Source organism: Penicillium manginii (genome assembly GCF_028828005.1).
Source record: "Penicillium manginii strain IBT 31320 chromosome Unknown utg000011l:1.0-1395921.0:1.0-1396616.0, whole genome shotgun sequence".
NCBI lineage: Eukaryota > Fungi > Ascomycota > Eurotiomycetes > Eurotiales > Aspergillaceae > Penicillium > Penicillium manginii.
Genome location: NW_026643112.1, coordinates 508,735 through 530,225, shown reverse-complemented (window position 1 = coordinate 530,225; position 21,491 = coordinate 508,735). Strand labels below are relative to the sequence as shown.

Sequence of the window (21,491 nt, the reverse complement as noted above, 5' to 3'; positions counted from 1 at the left end):
GGAGGTAAGGCTAACATACTATCATTAGCTCCGACTGGGGACTAGTGAATATTGGCATGCTTGGCGACACATCTAAGCCTCCCTGGTAACTAATCTGATTATGTTCCAGTTTACCCCGCGATTGTCATCTTCCGACCTCGCGATTGCTGACATGAAATCCTATTCGATCTGAGCGTGTATTTGACTTTGGATTTTACTCAATACTGTCCTCAGTAGTACTGGCTATTCATAATGGCGACAAACTCTTCCCCAAACAAAATCCCTGAATCCTTGTTACACGCTACCAACGAATCGTTTACTCGAGATCCGCCAATCACAGAAGATATTGCGCCCGGTGACTTTTTCGATGATCCTAACTATCTCCAAACTTTGCCGCATAATGCGAAAGTTATGGTCTGTGCCATTCAGCATGCAGGAGATAACCCCAATCGCCCTGGCATGTGCCATATCCAGTCGGAAATGGCTCTCGCTAGATACAAACTAAACCAGAGTGACACTGATCTCTCTATGGCGTTTGCCCTAGAGGCCCTGTCTCTCCGCTATGTCCCAGATTCGAGCCCAGGTCGAGGAAAGTCCAATCACCACATGGGCACATTGTACCAAATAAAATGGGAAAGGGACAGGAGAAATAAAGACCTGGACGCTTCCGTCAGACATTACAAGTTAGCGGTGAAAACTGCTCAAGAGGCAGACGAGATACTTCGTGAATGGGCCTGTGACGTTGGTATCATGTACGTGGAGCGCTATAGACAGAGAAAAGAAATCATTGACAAGGAAAATGCACGAGTGTACTTTGACAAGGCCATCGAGCTCACGGGACTGTCTCCAATACGCGCCCGACATCTCTCCAACAAGGGCGACTTTCTACGTCAGACTATATCCGGGGAGAACGAGAAGAGTGAAGTGCAGCTGGCAGAATGTATCGCGATCCATGACCTTGCGATCGAGATTTGTGATGATAACCCAGGTCGCTCATCAAAACCACATCTTCCGTATGGCATGATTCATCGGAATGCGGCGGCGGCTTACAATGCGCGCTTCACAATCTGCAAGAAAGAGGAAGATGGTACTAAAGCATCTTTCCTACTGAAGAAGGCAATCACGTTCGAAATTCCAGAAACTCTGGAATGGCAGCGATTTCAAAATGAACTTGCCAATTTGGAAAAATTGAAGGCGGAGATTCTGGGCGACTCCGACGCAGATCAGAAGGCCTGCGATGTGTGGAGAGAAGTCATTGAAGATTATCCCGATGCTCTGAAACCAAGAGTCTGTCTCGCGGAAGCTCTGCAGAAAATTGCGGAGAAAACAGTCGATCGCGACCTGGCACACGGCATTTTGCTGGAGGCAATAGATGTCACCGAAGACAAGGCGAGGGCATTGCCACCAGGTCATCGAGATTCTGAGTCGGTTTTCCTCTGCTGCGCTACCACGCACTACGCTCTTTATGAAGTTGCTGGCGAGACTAGCAATCTCGACAAAGTAATTGAGTATACAAAAACAGCAACCAATGGTCAGAATAGCATCGATCTAGCAGCCCAGTCTCGGCTACGTGCTCTGGCCCTGATAGAGCGATACGAACGGCTCGGTCGTCTCTCGGATCTGGTGGAAGCTGATTCTGTGGCTGGAAGGTCTTTTTCCCAATGCAGACAGGATGACGCTATTAGCCAAGGATGCTGTTTATGGGTGACTGGTAAAGTCAGTCGCAAATTGTACGACCTGACGCAAAATGCAGAGCTTCTTCAGAAGGCATGCAGAACATTTCAAAGGACCTGCGAACTCATGCCTAAAGACCTTTCGTCTCGGCCACTCGCGTTGAATGATTTAGGTAATACTTATGTGAAGTTTTTCAATCTTCACGCGTTACCTGATCATTTGGAAAAAGCCATCGATGCATATAAGGAAGCTCTGACCCAATTAGAGAGCCTGAATGGAGGTGATCAGCATAGAGATACCTTCATGATAACCGCCGCTCTCGGCTCGGTCATGGTTCAAAGATTCCTCCATTGGAGGGCGGATAGCGACATCGAATCCGCAGTGAGATACTACAGAAAAAGTCTCTCTCGAATTGATAATGAAGATCCTAGATATGCCATGCGTGCGGCAAATTTGAGTTATGCGCTCCAGCTTCAATTTGAGGTCAAAGGAAACATCAAAGATCTGACAGAAGCGCAACAGATAGCCATCACTGCGCTTGACGGACCGATTTCGCTAAGCGATGACTTGAAAATTGGACTGCTTACTCTCACCGGCGATGCTTACCAAAGTTCGTACAAGTTAACAGCACAAATGGCGGACCTACAGAAAGCGATAGAAACCTATGACAAGACCCTCACGCTGCAAAGCTTCCCATCATCTTCGAGGCGTGGGATTTTGCTCCTCAACAAGGCTACCGCCCTCGCAGCCATTGCCAATGCTACCGGAAATTTTTCCGATTTCGATACTGCTGAAAGAGCCTTGCAAGAAGCGAGTAGCGTGATGCCTGAAGGAAATCCACTATACTGGACAGTAATGCAGCGACACGCGAATGTCCTTTATGAGATATCCAAGTTCTTCCCAGGCCCTACCACCATCGGGTATGCATCTAAAGCACTTGAAGCTTACGAGCGCCTTGCACGTATGACTTCGCACCCAGTATCCGATCGCATTCATGTTGCATCCATCGCAGCTCAGATTGCCAATGACCTTCTGGAGGATCCAGTACGGGCTCGTGATAATATTTTGATCAGTCTTGACCTTCTACCAGAGGCCGTCCTATTACACGAGAGTCGATTGGCACAGTTGAAATTTGTTAGGAAATACCAGTACATTCCAGGCGCCGTGGCTGCCTTATCACTCAAGGCTGGAGATCCGCCAAGCACTGCTATTCAACGTCTAGAGTCTGGGCGAGCCTTCATTTGGGATCGCATTCAGGGTCGGCCGAGCGAGCTTGATGACCTTCAAGCTGAGAGACCAGAGCTAGCTGGGCGGTTCCGCACACTGAGACTGCGATTGTTTCAAAAACCGGCGTCTTCAAGTTCATTGAACGGGGATTCGGCTACGGTTGTTTTTCTCGAGGATGAAAAGCGATTGAACTCACACAATAACGCCAATACATATCGCCAAACTCTGGAAGAAATAAGACGGTTGCCTGGTTTTAGCTCGTTCCTGAGGACCTCGAATATCCCGGCGGGTATTCAGTCTTACTCCACCGGTGCTCCAATCGTCTTCATCAACGCAAATCCCTATCAGAGTGACGCTATTATAGTGACTGATCAGGATATCAAACAAGTTCCTCTTCCAGACTTCAGCATGGAGGAAGTCCAGAAATATGCTTTGCGCTTTGCCGTCGCACTTCATTATCTCGGGAAGGGTGACGACCACCAGAAAGCACTCGCCGAGTACCAGGTAATTATGAAGTGGCTCTGGAAAGCGGCTGCTAAACCCGTAATGGATTCCATTGACTGGGGGAGATATCAGCAAGATTCATTCAAGAAACCCCGGATAATATGGGTTTCGGCGGGGTGGCTAAGCATTCTTCCAATCCACGCGGCCGGGGATTTTGAATCGCAGAAATCTCCAGGCACCACCGAGTCTAGATGCGTCCATGATATTGCTGTATCTTCATATACCAATTCCTTGAAGGCTCTTGCCTATATCAGACAAGGTGCTTCCAGTCGCAAAAGATCGCAATCCCACACCAATGAACGGGCTCTCGTGGCAGCGATGGCCCAAACTCCCGGCCTTGGCTCTGAGGGCGACTTGAACGTCACATCTGAACTCAATGCAATCGAAAATGTTCTCTCGCCCTATTTTGATGTCAAGATCCTCATGCAACCCAATACGCCTAGTGTCAAAGGAGCTTTATCACCAGAAACAACGATCCTTCACTTTGCTTGCCACGCTAGGGCTGATGGGGATGACCCGTCCCGAAGTGCAATCATGCTACAGGATTGGCAAAAAAAGCCTTCTCCATTTTCAGTGCGAACACTTCTTAATCTGGATCTCAAGAGCTGCGAGTTAGTTTACCTTTCTGCATGCGAATCCGGGGTGAATAAAGACGTATTGTTACGAGATGAGGGTATTCACGTTGCTGGTGGCTTTCACATCGCAGGAGTTTCACATGTGATTTCTACTTTGTGGAAGGTGTCAGATGATATTTCGACGGAACTTGCGGGTATATTCTATTCCAATTTAAAACAAAATGGGCAGGATCGCATGGATCTGGATCGAGCACCATATGCTCTTCATGACGCAGTTGGGGCACTGAGGCAAAGAGGTGTGCATCCGATGCTTTGGGGTGCTTTCATTCATTCAGGTCCCTGAACAGGATACTAGTAAGCTTCAGTCTCACTGGCCTTTCAATCGATATAATAAAGTGTCACTCTTCATTGGCTTTGAGAATTCCTTCCACGACAAGGTTATATTTGAGAATTCATAAATAGTAATCAACTTCACTCGGGCAGCAATGTGAGAATCGGGTTAAACTGGATAAACTGACCAGTTTGAGCAGATAGACCCAAGTTTCTTGCGATTCTAGGGATATGTGGACATGGGATATTTTATGAAGAGTGACGTCATTCCAGCACAGCGCTTCATCGCAACAGTCGACCCATTGTTATGCCACAGTGGAAGTGTCCGAAAATTACTAGTGCACTATGTACAAATTTGGACAGGAAACATTATTTTCTTTTGTGATAGATTGAGAACATTTTTAATTAGGATCAGGAATTAGTTACTTGTTTGGTGCTAGTATGCCAGTTGTATGTAGTATTAGCATTAGTGAACATCACACAACTTGGTATCTTTCCAGTATCCCACCCGGTATCCTAAAAAGCGATATACTCGGTAGCCTAAAAAACTGGGGTCAAGCACTTGGGCAAGTTCAAGTTGTCTACATAGAATCGCTTCCACTGAGGGTGGAATATACTTGATAAATCTTGGCAGAAACAATTGGGCCGATTGCCGCAATGGAGCGCGGTATTCTAGCTCGTATACCTAGGTAATTTCGCGTTGATGTCTCGTTTCTCTCACGCCCGGGCGAGTTCGATAATGATCCAATGTGTAAATCCCTTGCCAAACTCCGTCTTGGCCCGGAGATATCGATGGATTCAATACCTCGGTGTTAAAGTCAACTAAATCCGGCATTCGAAAATACGTAATACAGTATGCTCGGAGTATAAAGATCTCTAACAGCTACTAGGTAACTCCAGGGCTTGAAAATACCAATTCAAGAGCGATCAGGAACTTGAATCTTTATTCCAATATCATATTTGCATCCTTACTCGCTAATGATGGCGGATATCATGGATTTCATTAGGCCGACCAATGCCTTCGAGCTTGCAGCATTCGCCAAGAATCATCATGATACATACCAGTTCATCGAGCCAATTGGGACAGAACTCTCCGGAAAGTCCATTCTCATCACGGGTGCTTCGAAGGGCATCGGGCGTGCCACTGCTGTGCGGTGCGCCAAAGCTGGATGTGCTCGGATCGCTGTCGCTGCTCGATCTTCCCTTGAAGGTGTTATCAAAGAAATCAAAGATGAAGCTGCCAAGTGCGGTATCAAAACTCCTCATATTTTGCCATTGCGTATGGATGTGACATCAGATGAGTCTGTCAAGGCTGCTAGCCAGAATTTCGAAGCTACTTTTGGGGGGAAAGTTGGACATCCTCGTCAACAATGCCGGGTATCTACCTGAATTCAAGACCGTCATCGAGTCTGATCCAACAGAATGGTGGAAAGCGTGGGAAGTTAATGTAAAGGGAACATTCCTTTGTTGTCACTACTTCCTGCCATTTGTTTTGAATTCGAAGACAAAAACAGTCATCAACCTCTCCTCAATCGGAGCCCACACTTTGTCTTACGGCGCCTCTTCTTATCAGACATCTCGGTTCGCAAATGTGCGACTGAACGAGTTTTTAGCGCGTGAATATGAGGATGATGAACTGATTGCGATCTCAATACACCCCGGCGGCATCAAGACTGATATGGCAGCCAACTTTCCAGAGATGCTTCACTTTTCTCTTGCGGATGAGCCGACACTCCCCGCCGATACAATCATCTGGCTCGCGAAGGAGCGACGGAATTGGCTAAATGGGAGATTTGTATGGAGTAATTGGGACCTGGAAGAGGTGGAAAGTAAACAGGATCTTATTGTCGAAAACGACCTGTTCAAGTTCCGCATGACCGGATAATGCGTAAATGGACTGTATGTACATATTCATAGTCACACATGATATGCGTTTCAATCCCACAAATGTCATTTTCAAATTTTCGCACATATCCACCGAGTATCTAGGTAGGTATCCCCATCTCACAGCCTATCAGCAATTCCGTGTCGGTGAACCCAGCTGCGAGCTCGTTTGCCGAATATGTACCTGAGGATCCATGTTAGCTGGAGTTTTCTTGCGCCTCTCGAAAATGCGGCAACTTCAAGTTGTACTGATACTTACATTGGAATGGTGAATAGTGTAACTCCCATGGTGATACCTCCGATGGCAAAGAAGCAGTTTCGGACTCCTTGGTTATCAATCCAGTCGTTGATGTAAAATGACAATCCGAATGCGAACAAGTTCTTGATGAAATTCATGGTAGCAAATGCCTCGCCTGCTTTCTCCCGGTGACAATCGACAACGTATGTCACTACCCCGGTCGTACCAAGCTGAACACCGAAGTTAATAAGTCCAAGGCACACTATCACGGGCACTGGCCAAGGATCCTGCGCGTATGAAGCTTGACCCCAAGCGAAAAACCCGGTGGATGTGAACAGGAGGTATGTCACCATTATGGGTAAACGGAACTCAGGCTCTATGTTCAAATCAGTCATTTCCAATCAATCAGAGGTAATGGTCCAAAAGACTGCGGCATACCGAATATTCCTCCATTCATTTTGGACATTCTGGTGACCAAACCGTCGATTAGTGGGCCCGCGGTCAGGGTACCGAGAACAGAGGCCACAAATGACGACAAATTTGTTGCTCCGACTCCAACGACTGAAAAATTATAAGGAGGTGCAGAAAATATCTGCGATAGCGTGAGCGATATTCCTACGAGCCACGAAATGCATGTTGTGAAAAGAAGAACTGCCCACAGTACGGCGGGTGACGCAATGAGGTAGAACGGCCGGACCAGAGTATTCCAGAACGAAACTTGGTTGGAATAGCCACTGTATGGCAGCAGCCTTTGCTTCCAGGACATGGATTCTTCATTTGGCATTGATCGGGAGGTAGGTGCATGTTCAAGCTGCTCCAACGCTCCTTTGCCTTCAACCACGACCTAGGAACAAATGAGCAAAGGAATTCGAAAAAGATCATGATGGAATTTAACATACGTTTGCTTCTCCCGTGTCGATGTTTAAAGCCTGCCTGCAATATGCAGATTCGGGCATCCAGAAGAATACCATGATGAGGGTTAGTGCAAAGGCGCCTCCCATTGCATGTAACGCTATGCGATAGGAGCCGTATTCAATAATTGCGGCAGCTGTCGCCAATCAGATAAAGAAACTGGGAATGAGTACCGACTCAACTCACCAATCGGAACTGCCAAGTTGATTCCCCCAAGGATTCCTAGGTTGAATACAGCAGTCCGGAAACCCCTTTCGTGAACAAACCTTTGACCTCGTATTAGTACACGTCGTATCTGGGGATATTTCATGGGCGTACCAAATATCCGCAATGGATGCCGGGACTAATGCCTCCATCGGCGCCATACAGAGCCCGCAAAAGACCCTTGCAGCTACGAAAGACTCGAAACTTTTCGCCTCGGCCGCCCAGAAGCAGGAAATCATCAAACCGACTGTTGTGCCCAGATACACCGGTCGCTTTCCATACTTCACTGCAAGGGAATTAAATATAAGACTTCCGATCGCAATTGCAGCAATTGTACCCCCCCTGGACGGCCGATACGAATGTAGATAGAGAGACGCCAAAATCCGCAGCGAGCGGAACGAAGGCTCCTCCGAGGAGTGGACCGACCGCTAAAGACGGAATGAATCAGACATCCGCGCTCTACACATTTCAGAATATTTACTTACCTCCAACACACCCGCAGCCCCATCCGAATGCAATTGTAAACAACTCTTTTTGTTTGCGTGGCCAGTTGTAGGGATCGTTCGGAGAGTCCGAGGGTTGCGGAACAAGTACAATTTGCCCCGTTGGATCGCGCTTCAGAAATCCAGGATCGATACCCGAATACGTATCAGTATTTTGGAGCCCGTTCAGTGGTGCTGTACCGGGAATATGCTCCAATTTGTCGTCATCTAGAATACCAAAAGGCATTTTGGTGGTTGGCATTCAATACTAGCAGTGTGTCGAATCAACTTTAAGTCGAGGTCCCTGAAGCTTCGCTCTGTAAAAAAAGAGGGGGTAAAGTACTACTAGTAGTACCTAGGCGAGTGATGTAAGCTGTATTAAGAGGAGACCAGAAAAAAAATGTCGATCTTCAGTTATTAGTAACTTGAACTATTAATTACTCAGTAATAGAGGAGAGCCTTGGAATCCACAAAGTTTCACACCTGGGTTTCTTCGATGTCAAATTTCCAGGTTGAAAACTGATCGCGAGCCAGCTGGTGTCCTTGTGCCAATAAATACTATCTTTTATACATGGCCTTGACTATTGTTCAGTTCTAATACCGATAGTATTCAATTTCTCTTCAATTCTCTGGAACTACAATATCAGGTGGCTTTACTAGAGTTTCCGAGCGGCTGTCACAAGTAGTATGGCTGACAGACCTCATCAATCGCAGGAATATGGGGCTGCGAAGCCCCATCGTGGAGAACCCCCTGATCTAGAATCCGGGGTCCCCCATGGGGTTTCACCGATTTCAGAGTATTATGGGGACGAAAATGTTGAGAAAAGGACAAATCATGCTAATTGTATTACTCGCTAATTGTCTCATTTCTGCGAGAAGCGGGGCATATCTAGGCCCAATAGATGGGATGCCATCAGAGTTTGTCATATCACTCGTCGAATTCTAGCCCCTGCTGAGTTTTCATAAAGACGAAGTCACATAGTTTGCAAGTTATTTGTCTATATTGATGACTTGGTGATCTTCAACGGTCTGTGCTTTATTCCGGCTGTTACGATAGTGATGATAACCAGGGCAGGCCTAGGGAAATGCTGAAGGAAAATTGAGCGTACTCTGGCGTTATTTCCTGTCAAGTTCAAGTTTTTTTCCTTAGGAGATTACAACCAGTAGAAGCCTACAAGCCCTTTCGACAAAAATTTCAAGATATGTACATACTCGTGCCGAGGTATTCCAGGGTTTCGCCAATTAAATTGTTCTCGGTGAACAACCTTACCTTGGTTGGAATTATTATCTGAAAAGTGTCAGTGAGCGGTATTTTGATGAACCATTCAGCTTCTACAAGAACTAGCCTGTCCTGAGAAGCGAATTCCTCACTGGTTGTCAAGATAGGTGCGGGGTGTACACCGGTGCAACGCCACCACATCAAATATATCCGAAAACGCGGCCGAGAAACAGATTAAGTTCAGCTAAAGCAGGCAGTCTTGGTCGGACATCGGGGAGTAGACATAACCGACGCGCAAAACAATTTTCATAAGCCGCCATATTATGCTGGAAGATCGTCAAAGCCTCATAATACCGGAAATCCCCCGGATCCACTTTAGGATGTGGGGAGCCGAGCAGGGAGGGGTTATGACGCGGAAGAAGAAGGGAGACACTAGCCGACTGCGGAACGAGTGCTGGCAAAAGGGGCCGATGAGCTCGATCTGTATCTCGAATTGTTGAGCAACTTTCAAGATGGCGTCTCACAGAAGCATTGTGGTTACAGGTAAGAAAAAGTGAAATCGAGTGCGATGGACCGAATTTCAGCCTTACTGATTTTTTTACTATAAGGCGGGGCCTCCGGAATCGGACTAGGGATAACAAAGCACTTGATCACGGAGCAAAACACACATGTAACAATCCTAGACATTAATCCCACGACGGGCGTGCAGACATTGAACGCACTTCGTTCGGAGTTTCCAAATGCGAGCGTGTCGTTTGAGAAATGCGATGTGTCTTCTTGGGAGAGCCAAGCTGCAGCATTCGAAAAAATTTACAGCGAGCAGAGTCGAATTGATATCGTTTTTGCAAATGCGGGTATTAACGAGAAAGGCAGCTTGCTGCCAACCAATGACGAAAACGGAGGGCCTATAAAACCAGAACTTGCCACTTTGAATGTGAATTTGATCGGATGTATCTATTGTAAGTTTCAGCTTGTGGCTATGAGGGACTAGCAGTACTAACGCTGTTGGATAGCTGTACAACTTGGAATTCACTACATTGCGAAAAATGCGATCAGTGGTTCATCGAGAGGAATGATCGTGTGCACAGCTTCTAATGCAGGACTTTATCCATTCCCTATGGCGCCGTTATACGCAGCCTCCAAACATGGAGTAGTCGGGCTGGTTAGATCACTTTCGAGACCGCTTGCAACAAAGAAAATTCGAATCAATGGGTTGGCACCTGCCGTTATTGGTAAGCGTTTTAGTGCGACCCTCGTTTTCCAGTATCTACTAATGAAGAGCAGAAACGAACATTGCTCCTAGTTCTGATTTGTTCAAGTCGATGATACTCACGCCAATGTCTACCGCAACAACCGCCGTTGCCAACTTTGTAGATGATGCGTCATTGACAGGAAAAATCGCGGAATTACATGGTGAGAATATCACATTCGCGGAGGCACCTTTGTATGTGGATGAAGACACGGGGAAGAATATTGAGAATTTTTGGAATTTGGGTTATGCCTAGTTTAGATACTAGTATAGCCACAAATAATGATCAATAAGAATATAAGAATGAATGAGGAACCTTCCTGCACCAGGCTTTCTTTTTGGTATTATATTGATAATTTCAATAGTATGAAATATAGGATGAAAATTAAATAAATAAACAGTGGATATCGTGTTTGATGATCAACGCCAATCGCTCATTATCCCAGCCGGTATTCGCTTAAGAGACCAAAAAAGAAAGCCCCAATAACGCCTTCATTATTCTATCAAGCAAGATGAAATGGCAGCACACCGCTCGCTAGTCCTGTTCGTCCTTGAGTAAAACCTTCAATTTCTCGAGCTTATCTTCGCAATGAACTTCCATTTGGAGAATGACATCAACAGCATCCTTGTTCGTAATGAGAAGCTGCGAGACAAGCCAGAAATTATACCCGTTTTTGTAGAATCCCATCGAAGCCCACTCGTCGTTCGAAACTTTGCTGCGGACTGCGAGCCAGTAGTCGCGCCAGCGGCTCAGAGCTGTGCGAATTGAAATCAATAAGGAGTCTTCTGGTATCATGCTCCTGCTGCCATCTCCATGAGTTGTATTTTGTAAAGCTTGGATGACAGAACTTTGCCGTTTCAAGAGTCCGACTAGTGTCATGTGCGTATTGATGAAGGCGAATAAAACTATAGCGTTCCAGTGTTAGCAAAATTCAAGCCAGACTAGAGGGAGATAGATTGGAACGTACCGTGAATCAGAATGAAGGTATCCAGGACCGTCAGTCCCATATCGTAAATATCGGCAGATTGGCCATCTTTTTTCACAGGCTCAAAAAGATTTTGAAAAGCTGAGTAGATGGTGATTTCCCGAGTAAACCGAAAATTGGGCTCGGAAAACGGATGATCGGCCTGAAATACTGACTCTTCACATGGAAGCTCGCATTCCATCTCAGAATGAGTCAAACGACATGGGTAGTTCTGGTAAAAGAAGAATGCACAATCAAGCAGAGATATGACACTAATGGCACGGATGCGGCACTCGGTCTGAATCCAGAGATCTTCCTGTAGCTGCTCATGGGGTTGATGTCTGCATTTCACGAGCTCGAGCCGTCGGGCAACTTTGACAATTTCGCTAAATCGGTTTTCCATCGCACGATTTCGTGAAGCGCGGCTACCTGCCCAGTACTGAACAACAGTAATAACAAGGCCAGCCAAGAAATTCTGGAACTTCACCCAGTCATTGTCGTCATCTTCCGGGGTCTTGTGACCTGAGAACACAGAAGCGACCTCAGTCTCGGGCGAAAAGACGGGACTGGAGAACACGAAGAGCTCAGCAAAGTCCAAAACTCTCTTCGCAATGTATGTTTCCCGCGGATCTGCGCTATACATAGCGCCCATAAATGTCACAGCAGCGAGAAGCGGCAATGAAGTCGTCTCTGGGTCGAAAGAAGAGACGTGGAAGATTGAGCAGTTATTTTGCCAGTACCTAAAATAAAGCGACAAGAATTTGCGTATACGTGCAGTAGTAAGCAAGAAGTTGAGACTGGACGATATTTCCTCCTGTGCCTTGGGATCCAGCGGTACAGTCCATGCCCTTGCCAGAATAGATTGGATGAGAGCCATTGCAAAAGGCCGTTCCGGCTCGAATACTGGTGTATGATCTGGTTGCATAGGTATAGTATTTGGATCTTGCCCAGGCGCATTGAAGTCGATGCGAGGATTATAAGGGTCCTCCAGGGACTTTTGGCTATCGCCGAATGGCCCATTGAAAAAGTCCAGAAAGGTGTCTTGGAAAAATTGAAGAGATGAGGGATCCGAACCAGCAACTGGCGAGGGAAAATGCGAGCGGTTCTCTTGCATGTTGTATGGGAATATCCCTCCTGCAGCTTCTTGTAGTCCGACCTGGTTGTGGAATTCCATACCCCGAGCGCGATCGTCTCGTGGCGGGAGCCGAAACTGTTCGGTGAAGCTGTCGGTGCCGCCGTTTAGAAGAAACTTGATCGATCCGCGGTCCGATGGCTGGTCGAATATCTCTGGCTTAACCGAGGGAGACCCGAAGCTTGAAGAGCCATCTTCCATATTGTGTGTAGACGGTCGCGTCATGGGGTCGTCAAGTTCGGGGAGGGCGTCGGTGCGGAGCAGTCGTTCATTGTTGCAGTCGAGGCCTCTCTTCACGCACGAACCACAGGGACTTGCACCGTCGCAACGAAGCTTCATCGAGGTACACTTTTCAGCCAAGGGACTGCGAGTTAGTCTGGGTTGTGCGGAAGTCGGATTCGTGGAACTCACAGATTGACATGCATGTCGCCGACGGCCCCTCTGGCCAGTCTCGGGGATTTGACGATCTCCACGTTGGGCGCAGTCGTTATAATGGTCGCGAAGATTATCACTTCATGGTGTGAGTTGTGCGGATTTGAAGATTTCGCAGACAGAAGGGGGGTCGCACGTACCATCGCGCAAAGGCCTCGTTGCAGAAAACGCACGAGTAGGGCTTTTGGCCGGAATCTGTTCTCCACGTTAGCTCATGCCGAAGTCGGGGAGAGTTATGCGGGCAGCGTACGACGCAGATGGTGTCGCTTGAGGTGATCAATGCGTGTGAAGCCCCGCTGACAGACCGTGCAGCGAAAGTGCTTGTCGGCGGGCTTCATGGTGGTCCATCTGGGAGGAGAGGAGATTTTCCTCACTTGGAAAGGTTGAGGATCGGCCAGAAAGAGGAACGTTGGCTTTCTCCCGGGCTAAGACTAAGATTGAGGGGGAGAACCTTAAGGGTATTCGTATTTCGCTTCTGCAGTGGATAGCAAGTACCGCGGTGGGTCTGGAATTCATATTTTGCAGGGATGACGCGTGGATGTACTTCTGGAGGATACACTAGAATGTATTGTATGGTATTGGCAGGATGATATCACTACCGGACTTGATCCGACCAAGGTTACCTATAGAGCACATTTCCTGGATTGATTACTATTCAGAATAGACTAGCTCTATATTCTCTTGTCAACCTGTGCGTTCTTAGGAGTACAAAAATGCCCAAATCCGACGTTTCATCTAGTTAACCCTAACTAACTGACCGGTACTAGTATCCTCGTATCCACTCAGCTTCTTGCGGTTGGTAATGTCTCAAATTTGAGACTCACGTCTTCAAGTTGTTCTACTTTGCCGCAGGAAAATCGACCTGATCATCATCGAGGTAATTCACATGGATCTTGTCGTTCTTCTCATTTTCCGTCCAACCATCGCCAATCCAACCAAATGGGTTATCGTTGACGTATTCATACTCATAATCTTCCCATCGAGGCTGTGCAAACACTTTCATAGCATGTAGTGATGAGCCTGAACAGTCAGTTAGTAGCTGTTTTAAATAGAGGAATGAATTCCGGCGAATTCGAAAAAAAAAAAGGGCAAAAACTGTACATACCAGGCCATAGAGCAACAATGCGACCCTCTTCCGTGCCCCCCCTTGTACCAACTGCGACACTTGCCACCAAATACCGTGTCCTTGAAATATTCATCACAGTACCGTCGAAACTGGCGTACTGCTTCTTTGCGCGGAGCCATAGCTCTAATATTATCCCGTTGCATCTTCTCTACGCACATAGTGAAATAGTCTACCTCCTTCTCAATGAGAAGTAGCAGGTTACCCTCGCCTAGCGCAGCGTTTGGGCCTAGAGAGATGAAGTAGTTCGGGAATCCATCTGTCGCGACCGCGATGTAAGTCTCAGGGGTCTCTTTCCAGCGTTCTGAAAGAAGGACTCCGTCCCGACCTCGGATTGTGAAGCGGGGCGTACAGGTAGTGTCGAAACCCGTCGCGCAGACGATCGCGTCAACAGCTCTGTGCTGTCCGTCTGCAGTGATGATGCCCTTCTCATCGATTTTGGCAATGTCCGACTTGATGATGTCGACTTTTTCGTCTGTGAGAGCTTCAAGGTAGCCCGGCCCCGGCGTAAGACGCCGGCATGCTGGCGGGAATGCGGGGATGAGATCGTCGATTAGCTCTGGCTTGTTTGCCAGTCGCCGTTTCATGTTCTCGACAAAGGCCTCGTGGGCTCCAAGTTGCATTGGGTGCCCGTTGAGAGTAGCTCCGTGAATCGATTGGAGCTCCAATTCCACACCTACCAACCATTAGTTAGCTGATGCCTTTCACGTGCATTGAGCTCACCATACCCTTGCGGAACTTCTGGTATGCTTCATGGTTGTTCTTGAATTCCTCAATATCTTCGGGGGAAAATGTGACTTTCAACCATTTGTTAGCTTTGATTCTCATCCATCGGTTTAGCAGTGTACAAAACTCACAGTTATCATTTCCGTTGCCATGTTTTTCTATGTATTCCCTTGCAAATGTGGGCGACACCCAGGTGCGGCTGCGCATGTAGTGATCAATGTGTGTAACCTTGGGTAGAATTCCAGGAACGATCTGAATCCCACTGGACCCGTTGCCAATAACGGCAACACGTTGATTCTATCCCGATATCAGTCGGGCGGATCTCAAGAAAACTGCATGACATGCTTACCGAATAATCGTATCCCTCATCCCAGCTAGCACTATGCAATAACTTTCCCTTAAATTCATCAAGTCCCGGGATTTCTGGCCATTTCCAGTTGTTCAAAGAACCGGTTCCCTGGATCACAATGTTTCCTTCGTCTGTATATGAAGAGCCGCTGTCCAAATCTTGGATCTAAAACTCATGTCAATCGCCATTGAATTAATGCTCACGCGCCACTTACCTCGAGCTTCCATTTTGAGCTTCTCTCGTCCCAGGTTGCCGAGTTAACTTGTTGCTTCAGCTTGATATACTTCATGCAACCATATTTCTCCGCGACATGTTTCCAATACTTGTGGATTTCTGGGGCCCTAGCATAGAACGTAGACCATTCTTTGTTCGGCTCAAAGGTTGCTTGATATGTATGTGCGGGAATATCTGATTGTAGAGGTAAGTTAGAAATAAAAACTTATCTTTGGCGTTATTCGTTTGTAAGGAGAATAATTTCCATACCACATGCGCAGCCGGGATATCGATTTTCAAACCAAGTTCCTCCTATATCCGGATTCTTTTCATATACGCAGATCTCAATGTTTGGAATTCTCTGCCTGAAGCGAATACAACTGAGTATTCCAGAAATACCGGCTCCGATAACCACGATTCGTAGGGGTCGGCCTTCATCGATGGACCGACCTTCGATAGTCAGCTTTGGATTTTCCGGTACAATTGCTGCTGGCCGAGATTGAGTAGGCACAGTCTTTGGGCTACTGCTAAAAACCCGAGAAAGTCGTTTCATAGTGAGATGTGGATGGCAAAATACTCGAGAAACCGGAGAATAACCAAACCAAAGACCGTCCTTGTGGTCTTTCTAAAGAGTTGTACAAGCTGGCACCGGAAAAACTTCGCGTTAAAAATAACTTGAACTGGCCAGGGTTCTCCCTAAGTGGAAATTCAACCTTTCTACTTTCATTTCTCCGCAACACCCTGACGCAGCCATCCTTTCCTCAATTGGGAAAGATCATACGTAAAATGAATCTCAATCTACGGCTAGTGCATACTTTCAACGTTTTGACCACCAGGAAAACCCCCAAGTGAGACCCACAGCCCTCGGATATATGGAGAGTTCCCTAATATCGGATCTATAGTATGCATGATCATCATAAATACCCCGGCAAGCGGTCCGTAATTTAGTGATGGCCGTTATGAGTGGATGACCGGGAATCCCCCTGCTTGTCACCGCCCCACTTCACCCCATCGCGGGGTATACTTTTGGCTGCTCCCTACTCGCTAACTAACTAGTCGATTCCTTGGTGTGTACTAGTAACTTTGAAATTTGAAAGGACCTCGAGCTCAGGGGATAGGTCGGGTCTGTCCGGCACAAAGCTGCACTAGTATTTGGCGCCACTTTTTTCCATCGTGTTGACTCGGACCTCTAACTGCAGGTGCCTCGTTTTGGAGATTGCCAAATTCCGCAGATGAGCGGAATTATACCTAGTGCCATTTTGTCGTCACGTCTGCAATTCTCAAATGACGGCCCGGGGTCAGCTGGACCACCGTACTACACAAGCCAGAAACCTATAGAGATAATATAACTCCGAGTCTCAAGCTCAATGTATACTGTTTTTAATTGATTTCATCAAATTATATTACTCACTACTGGCCAGGTGTTGGCCATGTAGGTCCAGTCAGGGTTGCTGGAGAAAGCGCCCGTGAACGTCAATTTAACAGTGATCCGTAGCCTTGCACCATCCCACAGAGGCACCAACAATAATTGCGATAATTAAGACTATGTTTTTATTAGCATTGAACCGGTGAAAGTAGTTACCCTCCAGGTTAGAGCTGCCTTCCGAACTAAACTCACCAATTACTAGCAAAATATACCACTTGTACTTCCTGGCATTGCGTGCGCTTGTCACAGCAAAAGAAAGCTTCTCATTTCCACTACGCAGATCATCATGGGCAGCTGCGGTATGATCTTGAATCTTTTCGACTGTAAACTCATGCTCATCAACAAGCTCAGCAATCTCTTGGAACAGTGTCGCGACCGTCATTAAATCTCGTTCGATTCTGCGAATGGTCGCCGATCGCTGTTCAACTGCATTTCTCGCATCATTGGCCTTTTGAGTTCGTGTGCCCTGGACCTTTGTCTGAGTTAGACTAAGTTGTTTATAAACACAGGTTGGCGATGAGATATCACATACTGCAAAGAGCTGCTCCCCACCCTGGATGACATTCTCAACTCCTTCGGATACCTCTGTTTCTGTCGCTTCGGGGTGCGAAATTTGGTATCGACGTCGCACTTGCTCTCGAAGCTTCCGCGAGAACTGCGTCTGTTCCAGGCGATAATCTTGCAACGGTTGTTCCATGGTATTACTGATAATCCTAATCTGCTCCTCGACGCGAGGGTCGGCCCGGTCAGACGTAGCTTTGAGATCAGCAATCAGCCCGCGGATGCGCCCGAAGGATTCTGATATTTCCTCCTCGATGGAGGTCATTCGTGAATTAGCCTGGTGATCTTCCGTGGGGGTTGTCGCATCTAACACTGCCTGCTGGGCGGGTCGAAGTACGGTTTGTTGGGTTTCGCTGATTTTGTTCAGCTCGTCATTGATCAAACGGCGCGTCTGAAGTATATTTTGAAACCCATCTTTCTGTTGGAGGGATGGAAGCTCTGCAGATACAAACGTTAGTTCCGATCGAGCTTGGAGCTCTCACTGTTAGAGCCGTGAGTAGAGCACCACGTACCGTAACCCCTGGCACTATGCGTCGGCCCAGCCTCAAGGTCTTCTGTGAAACCACTCATTTTGATTTTTTGCGGTGAAACTTGAACTCTTCCAGGTTCGACTCGAATTTGTTCAAGTCGGTGACTATGGGAATGTCACAGATATAACCAGTATCGGTTCAATGCTCGCTCACCAAGGCAAAGACGTTCCAAATAATGGTTGTTGGCGAATAACAATGGTGCCTAGAGATGGTAGCAATTTTGATGAAAATTCCTTTTTCGAAGTTTAGGATGCTGAAAGGTAATTATACCTAGGTAGCAGCCATTCCAAATTGATTGTGTCATTCGAGATGGGGGCGCAGCCTTATTGCCGTGCCGATTAGGCCCCCAAGCCAGTGCGAGCGCCTGCGGCCGTAAATGCGGCTGGAGTGTTTCTAAAATAGTCCATCAGTGCGAGCGCTGAGCCTCGATGGGATTTTCGCCCCAAGTGCGACCAGAAAGCCAGCACACTCACTTATTAGCGTGATTTATTGACTGAGATAGCACGTTTCGTCAATCAACCCCAACCACTAGATATCATGCTAGTAAGAGCTTTTGGTATCAACTAGACTGGTTAGTTAATATTTAATTACTAGTTAGCAATTCAGCCTCTCTCCATAGCTTATTTTCTTCACCCCCTTCTACCTCTCTCTTCCATAGCATTGAATGCATTGTTTTCCCCTACTACAACAAGTATATTCCGTCCGCTACACCATAAGAAGACAGGACTCGGAACTTTTTAAACATCATTTAATCTCGAATGGCTCCACAACTAACTAATAACTAATACGTGTCTTGCCATGAACGGCCCGTAACGTATGTCGCGTGAATTTGTTTTAGCTAATATTATTGTATAGTAATTGGAGGAGGCCGATTTGAAAACAAGGGGCACTAAGGGTTTCGATATTTCATATTTCCGAAATCGTGACTCTATAGCTGTTCAAGTCTAAATCCGAGCTTAAATGTCCCGGATCAATCCTGACTGTTGATTACCAGAATCTCACCAATCCACTTCAGAGGCACCTTTCGCTCCTCTGAGTGGCCCATCGCATGCCTCGATCCACTAGAACCAACACAGTCTTGCAAAAAAAGACATTCCTCCACTTTTCCCCTCATTCCCCCTCGTTCCAATATCCTCGCCAGCCATTTAATATAAATTATCTCCGTAGCCGTGCATAATGAGGTTCTTCACCCCTGTAGCTCCTGCAAGCCACGCCAGCTTGTCTCAATGCCAGTCTTCACCGAATACACCGCCGCGTCGCGCGAACTGCGCGTTCTCCCATCCTTCGCTCCCCCACTCCCACGCCGATCTCCGAAACCAGAACCTACTGCTGGCAGTGATGTAGAGAAATACGAGGTTGTGGTTGTTGGCGCTGGGCCAGCTGGCCTTATGCTCAACTTACTTCTGGCGCGCTACGGGTTGAGCGACGAGTCCCTACTTTGCGTGGATGCAAAGCCGACGACCTTGAAGTCGGGACAGGCTGATGGACTCCAGCCTCGGACTTTGGAGACGTTGAAATCGCTCGGTCTGGCAGATGAGATCCTCACAGAGGGTTGTCAGATGTGGCAGGTATGTTGGCTGTCAACTGCCTGTCAACGCGGGAATCGCTAACCATCTGACGCAGGTCGCGTTTTGGAACCCTTCCAACGACAAGGAGAAAATCATTGAGCGAACGTCCATCATTCAGGATGTTGCTGTCCCCGCGCGATTCCCACACGAAGTCACCATTCATCAAGGCCGGATTGAACGGATCCTGGAAACAGATCTTCACCGATACTCGAAGCGAGGCGTCCAGCGGAATACAAAGCTCATCGATGTGAAGATCGATGAGGCAGGGGACCCTGAATTCCCTGTTATCGCCGAGATCGAATCGGAAGGTCGGAAACGCACGGTGCGGACAAAGTATCTGGTCGGAGCCGATGGTGCTCGTTCCGTGGTCCGGCGCAGCATGGGTCTGAAGCTGGAGGGCGAATCGCTGGATCACATCTGGGGCGTTGTCGATTTGATCGTGGATACAGATTTCCCCGATATCAGACGTCGGTGTGCTATCCACTCGCCCGCAGGTTCCGTGATGGTAATTCCTCGGGAGAGGATTGCGACGGGAGACTATCTTACGCGACTCTATGTCCAAGTGCCAGGAGATATCAACCCAGACAATGATACCGAAGCTTCGATTTTGACCGACAAACCAGCAGACGCTCGATCTCGTCGGAGCCAGGTTACCGAAAAAACGATTTTCGATAATGCGGCTGCTGCGTTCAAGCCATATTATATCCGACCGAAGAAAGATGGAGCGGTCGATTGGTGGGCGGCATACCAGATTGGCCAGCGTGTAACGGACAACTTTTCGGTGAAGGACTCCAAGGGAGTGAATCGTGTGTTCATCGCAGGTGATGGTACGTCTTCACCCCTCAGAGTAACCGAATGAACCTTAGAGCTGTCTTCCTAACATGAATTTTCTAGCCTGCCATACTCACAGTCCCAAGGTGTGTACTCGACTCTGAAACTTCTCTCAATTTATGCAATCTTCCAGTTTCCACTAACTGTGATTTAGGCCGGCCAAGGAATGAATGTTTCAATGATGGACTCGTACAATTTGGCTTGGAAACTAGCATACTCAATACATGGACTCAGCCCAAGTGCAGGAACTGCTGGGCCGGACCCCATCCTCGAAACATACCATAAAGAGCGACACACCATTGCCGAAGAGCTTATTGCATTTGATCGTGACTTCTCCTCGATGTTCTCCGGCAAGATTGGGGCCTCCGGAGACGGGGTTGGAGGATTGACACACGAGGAGTTTATGCAGGTCTTTAGCCGAGGAAACGGCTTTACCAGCGGTTGCGGAATCGAGTACCCAGAGAACATAGCCGTGAACTGTGATGACAGTGCGAGGAATCCTATTTCCGGAGAAGACTATTTAGCCGGTATCCTTCGCCCGGGTCGGAGATTATTGAATGTACGCCTTGTGCGGCATGCAGATGGATACCGCCGGGACCTACAAGATGGTAAGATCGGGACCGAGCTCAATCCCATATGACCAATGCTAACACGCTACCAGATTTTGCCTCCACTGGCAGGTTCCGCATTTTATGCCTAACTTCTACCGATATTCTGGACCCGCAGGGTGTTTCCGCGACAACCCTCAGCACACTTGGACGTGTCATTCCACGATTCCCCCAGTCGGTGGTTGAACAGGTTGTTATCCATCCACGTTTGGAGAGAGATTTCATGTGGAATGATATTCCCAATGAAGTCAAGCAATACTCAGAGATGTCATTTTACAGCGGTCATGAAATGGACGATGTGTATCAGACTTATGGTGTCGATGTTTCCAAAGGAGCGCTGGCAGTTGTTCGTCCAGATGGATATGTAGGTATCGTGGCGACCTTGGAGGACGCCGAGCGCGTGGAGAGATTTCTGGAATCATTGATCTGTACGGTATAGGTCTGAAGTTCAATTACGGGTCTCTCCAATTTGGATTGATACCTAAACAAGAAGAAAAAAATAAAACATTTTTGAAATAAAAGGATACGCTATGCATATTTAGACTACAAA

General features: G+C 47.4%; 8 protein-coding genes across 8 annotated transcripts; 4 read left to right on the top strand and 4 right to left on the bottom strand.

Annotated features, from left to right (window-relative positions):
- Positions 1-231: 231 nt before the first annotated feature.
- N7533_013468 (CHAT domain-containing protein) lies at positions 232-4,302 on the top strand (the record flags this gene model as incomplete). The annotated part of the gene is made up of 1 exon (XM_057110118.1): positions 232-4,302. One exon carries the CDS (start codon positions 232-234, stop codon positions 4,300-4,302), a length of 4,071 nt encoding a protein of 1,356 aa, XP_056952820.1.
- Positions 4,303-5,267: 965 nt separating this feature from the next.
- On the top strand, positions 5,268-6,174 carry N7533_013467 (SDR family NAD(P)-dependent oxidoreductase; the record flags this gene model as incomplete). The annotated part of the gene is made up of 2 exons (XM_057110117.1): positions 5,268-5,533; positions 5,601-6,174. The coding sequence occupies 2 exons, from the start codon at positions 5,268-5,270 to the stop codon at positions 6,172-6,174; spliced, it is 840 nt and encodes a 279-aa protein (XP_056952819.1).
- A 119-nt stretch (positions 6,175-6,293) lies between these two features.
- Positions 6,294-8,271, bottom strand: N7533_013466 (cycloheximide resistance protein; the record flags this gene model as incomplete). The annotated part of the gene is made up of 7 exons (XM_057110116.1): positions 6,294-6,357; positions 6,433-6,787; positions 6,850-7,255; positions 7,311-7,459; positions 7,510-7,589; positions 7,642-7,813; positions 8,013-8,271. The coding sequence occupies 7 exons, from the start codon at positions 8,269-8,271 to the stop codon at positions 6,294-6,296; spliced, it is 1,485 nt and encodes a 494-aa protein (XP_056952818.1).
- Positions 8,272-9,740: 1,469 nt separating this feature from the next.
- Positions 9,741-10,733, top strand: N7533_013465 (putative short chain dehydrogenase/reductase; the record flags this gene model as incomplete). The annotated part of the gene is made up of 4 exons (XM_057110115.1): positions 9,741-9,771; positions 9,837-10,187; positions 10,242-10,460; positions 10,513-10,733. The coding sequence occupies 4 exons, from the start codon at positions 9,741-9,743 to the stop codon at positions 10,731-10,733; spliced, it is 822 nt and encodes a 273-aa protein (XP_056952817.1).
- A 279-nt stretch (positions 10,734-11,012) lies between these two features.
- Positions 11,013-13,431, bottom strand: N7533_013464 (uncharacterized protein; the record flags this gene model as incomplete). The annotated part of the gene is made up of 4 exons (XM_057110114.1): positions 11,013-11,383; positions 11,446-13,085; positions 13,147-13,201; positions 13,257-13,431. Coding segments are annotated over 4 exons (2,241 nt in total), but the record flags the coding sequence as incomplete, so codon positions are not given.
- Positions 13,432-13,844: 413 nt separating this feature from the next.
- Positions 13,845-15,970, bottom strand: N7533_013463 (flavin-containing monooxygenase; the record flags this gene model as incomplete). Its single annotated transcript, XM_057110113.1, is given in 8 exon segments — positions 13,845-14,026; positions 14,112-14,278; positions 14,289-14,805; positions 14,858-14,926; positions 14,987-15,152; positions 15,205-15,369; positions 15,419-15,612; positions 15,688-15,970. 8 exon segments carry the CDS (start codon positions 15,968-15,970, stop codon positions 13,845-13,847), a joined length of 1,743 nt encoding a protein of 580 aa, XP_056952815.1.
- A 925-nt stretch (positions 15,971-16,895) lies between these two features.
- N7533_013462 (uncharacterized protein) lies at positions 16,896-17,974 on the bottom strand (the record flags this gene model as incomplete). The annotated part of the gene is made up of 4 exons (XM_057110112.1): positions 16,896-16,960; positions 17,036-17,315; positions 17,376-17,842; positions 17,917-17,974. The coding sequence occupies 4 exons, from the start codon at positions 17,972-17,974 to the stop codon at positions 16,896-16,898; spliced, it is 870 nt and encodes a 289-aa protein (XP_056952814.1).
- Positions 17,975-19,160: 1,186 nt separating this feature from the next.
- N7533_013461 (putative phenol monooxygenase) lies at positions 19,161-21,380 on the top strand (the record flags this gene model as incomplete). Its single annotated transcript, XM_057110111.1, has 5 exons — positions 19,161-19,502; positions 19,558-20,329; positions 20,397-20,419; positions 20,488-20,941; positions 20,995-21,380. 5 exons carry the CDS (start codon positions 19,161-19,163, stop codon positions 21,378-21,380), a joined length of 1,977 nt encoding a protein of 658 aa, XP_056952813.1.
- Between the last annotated feature and the right edge of the window lie 111 nt (positions 21,381-21,491).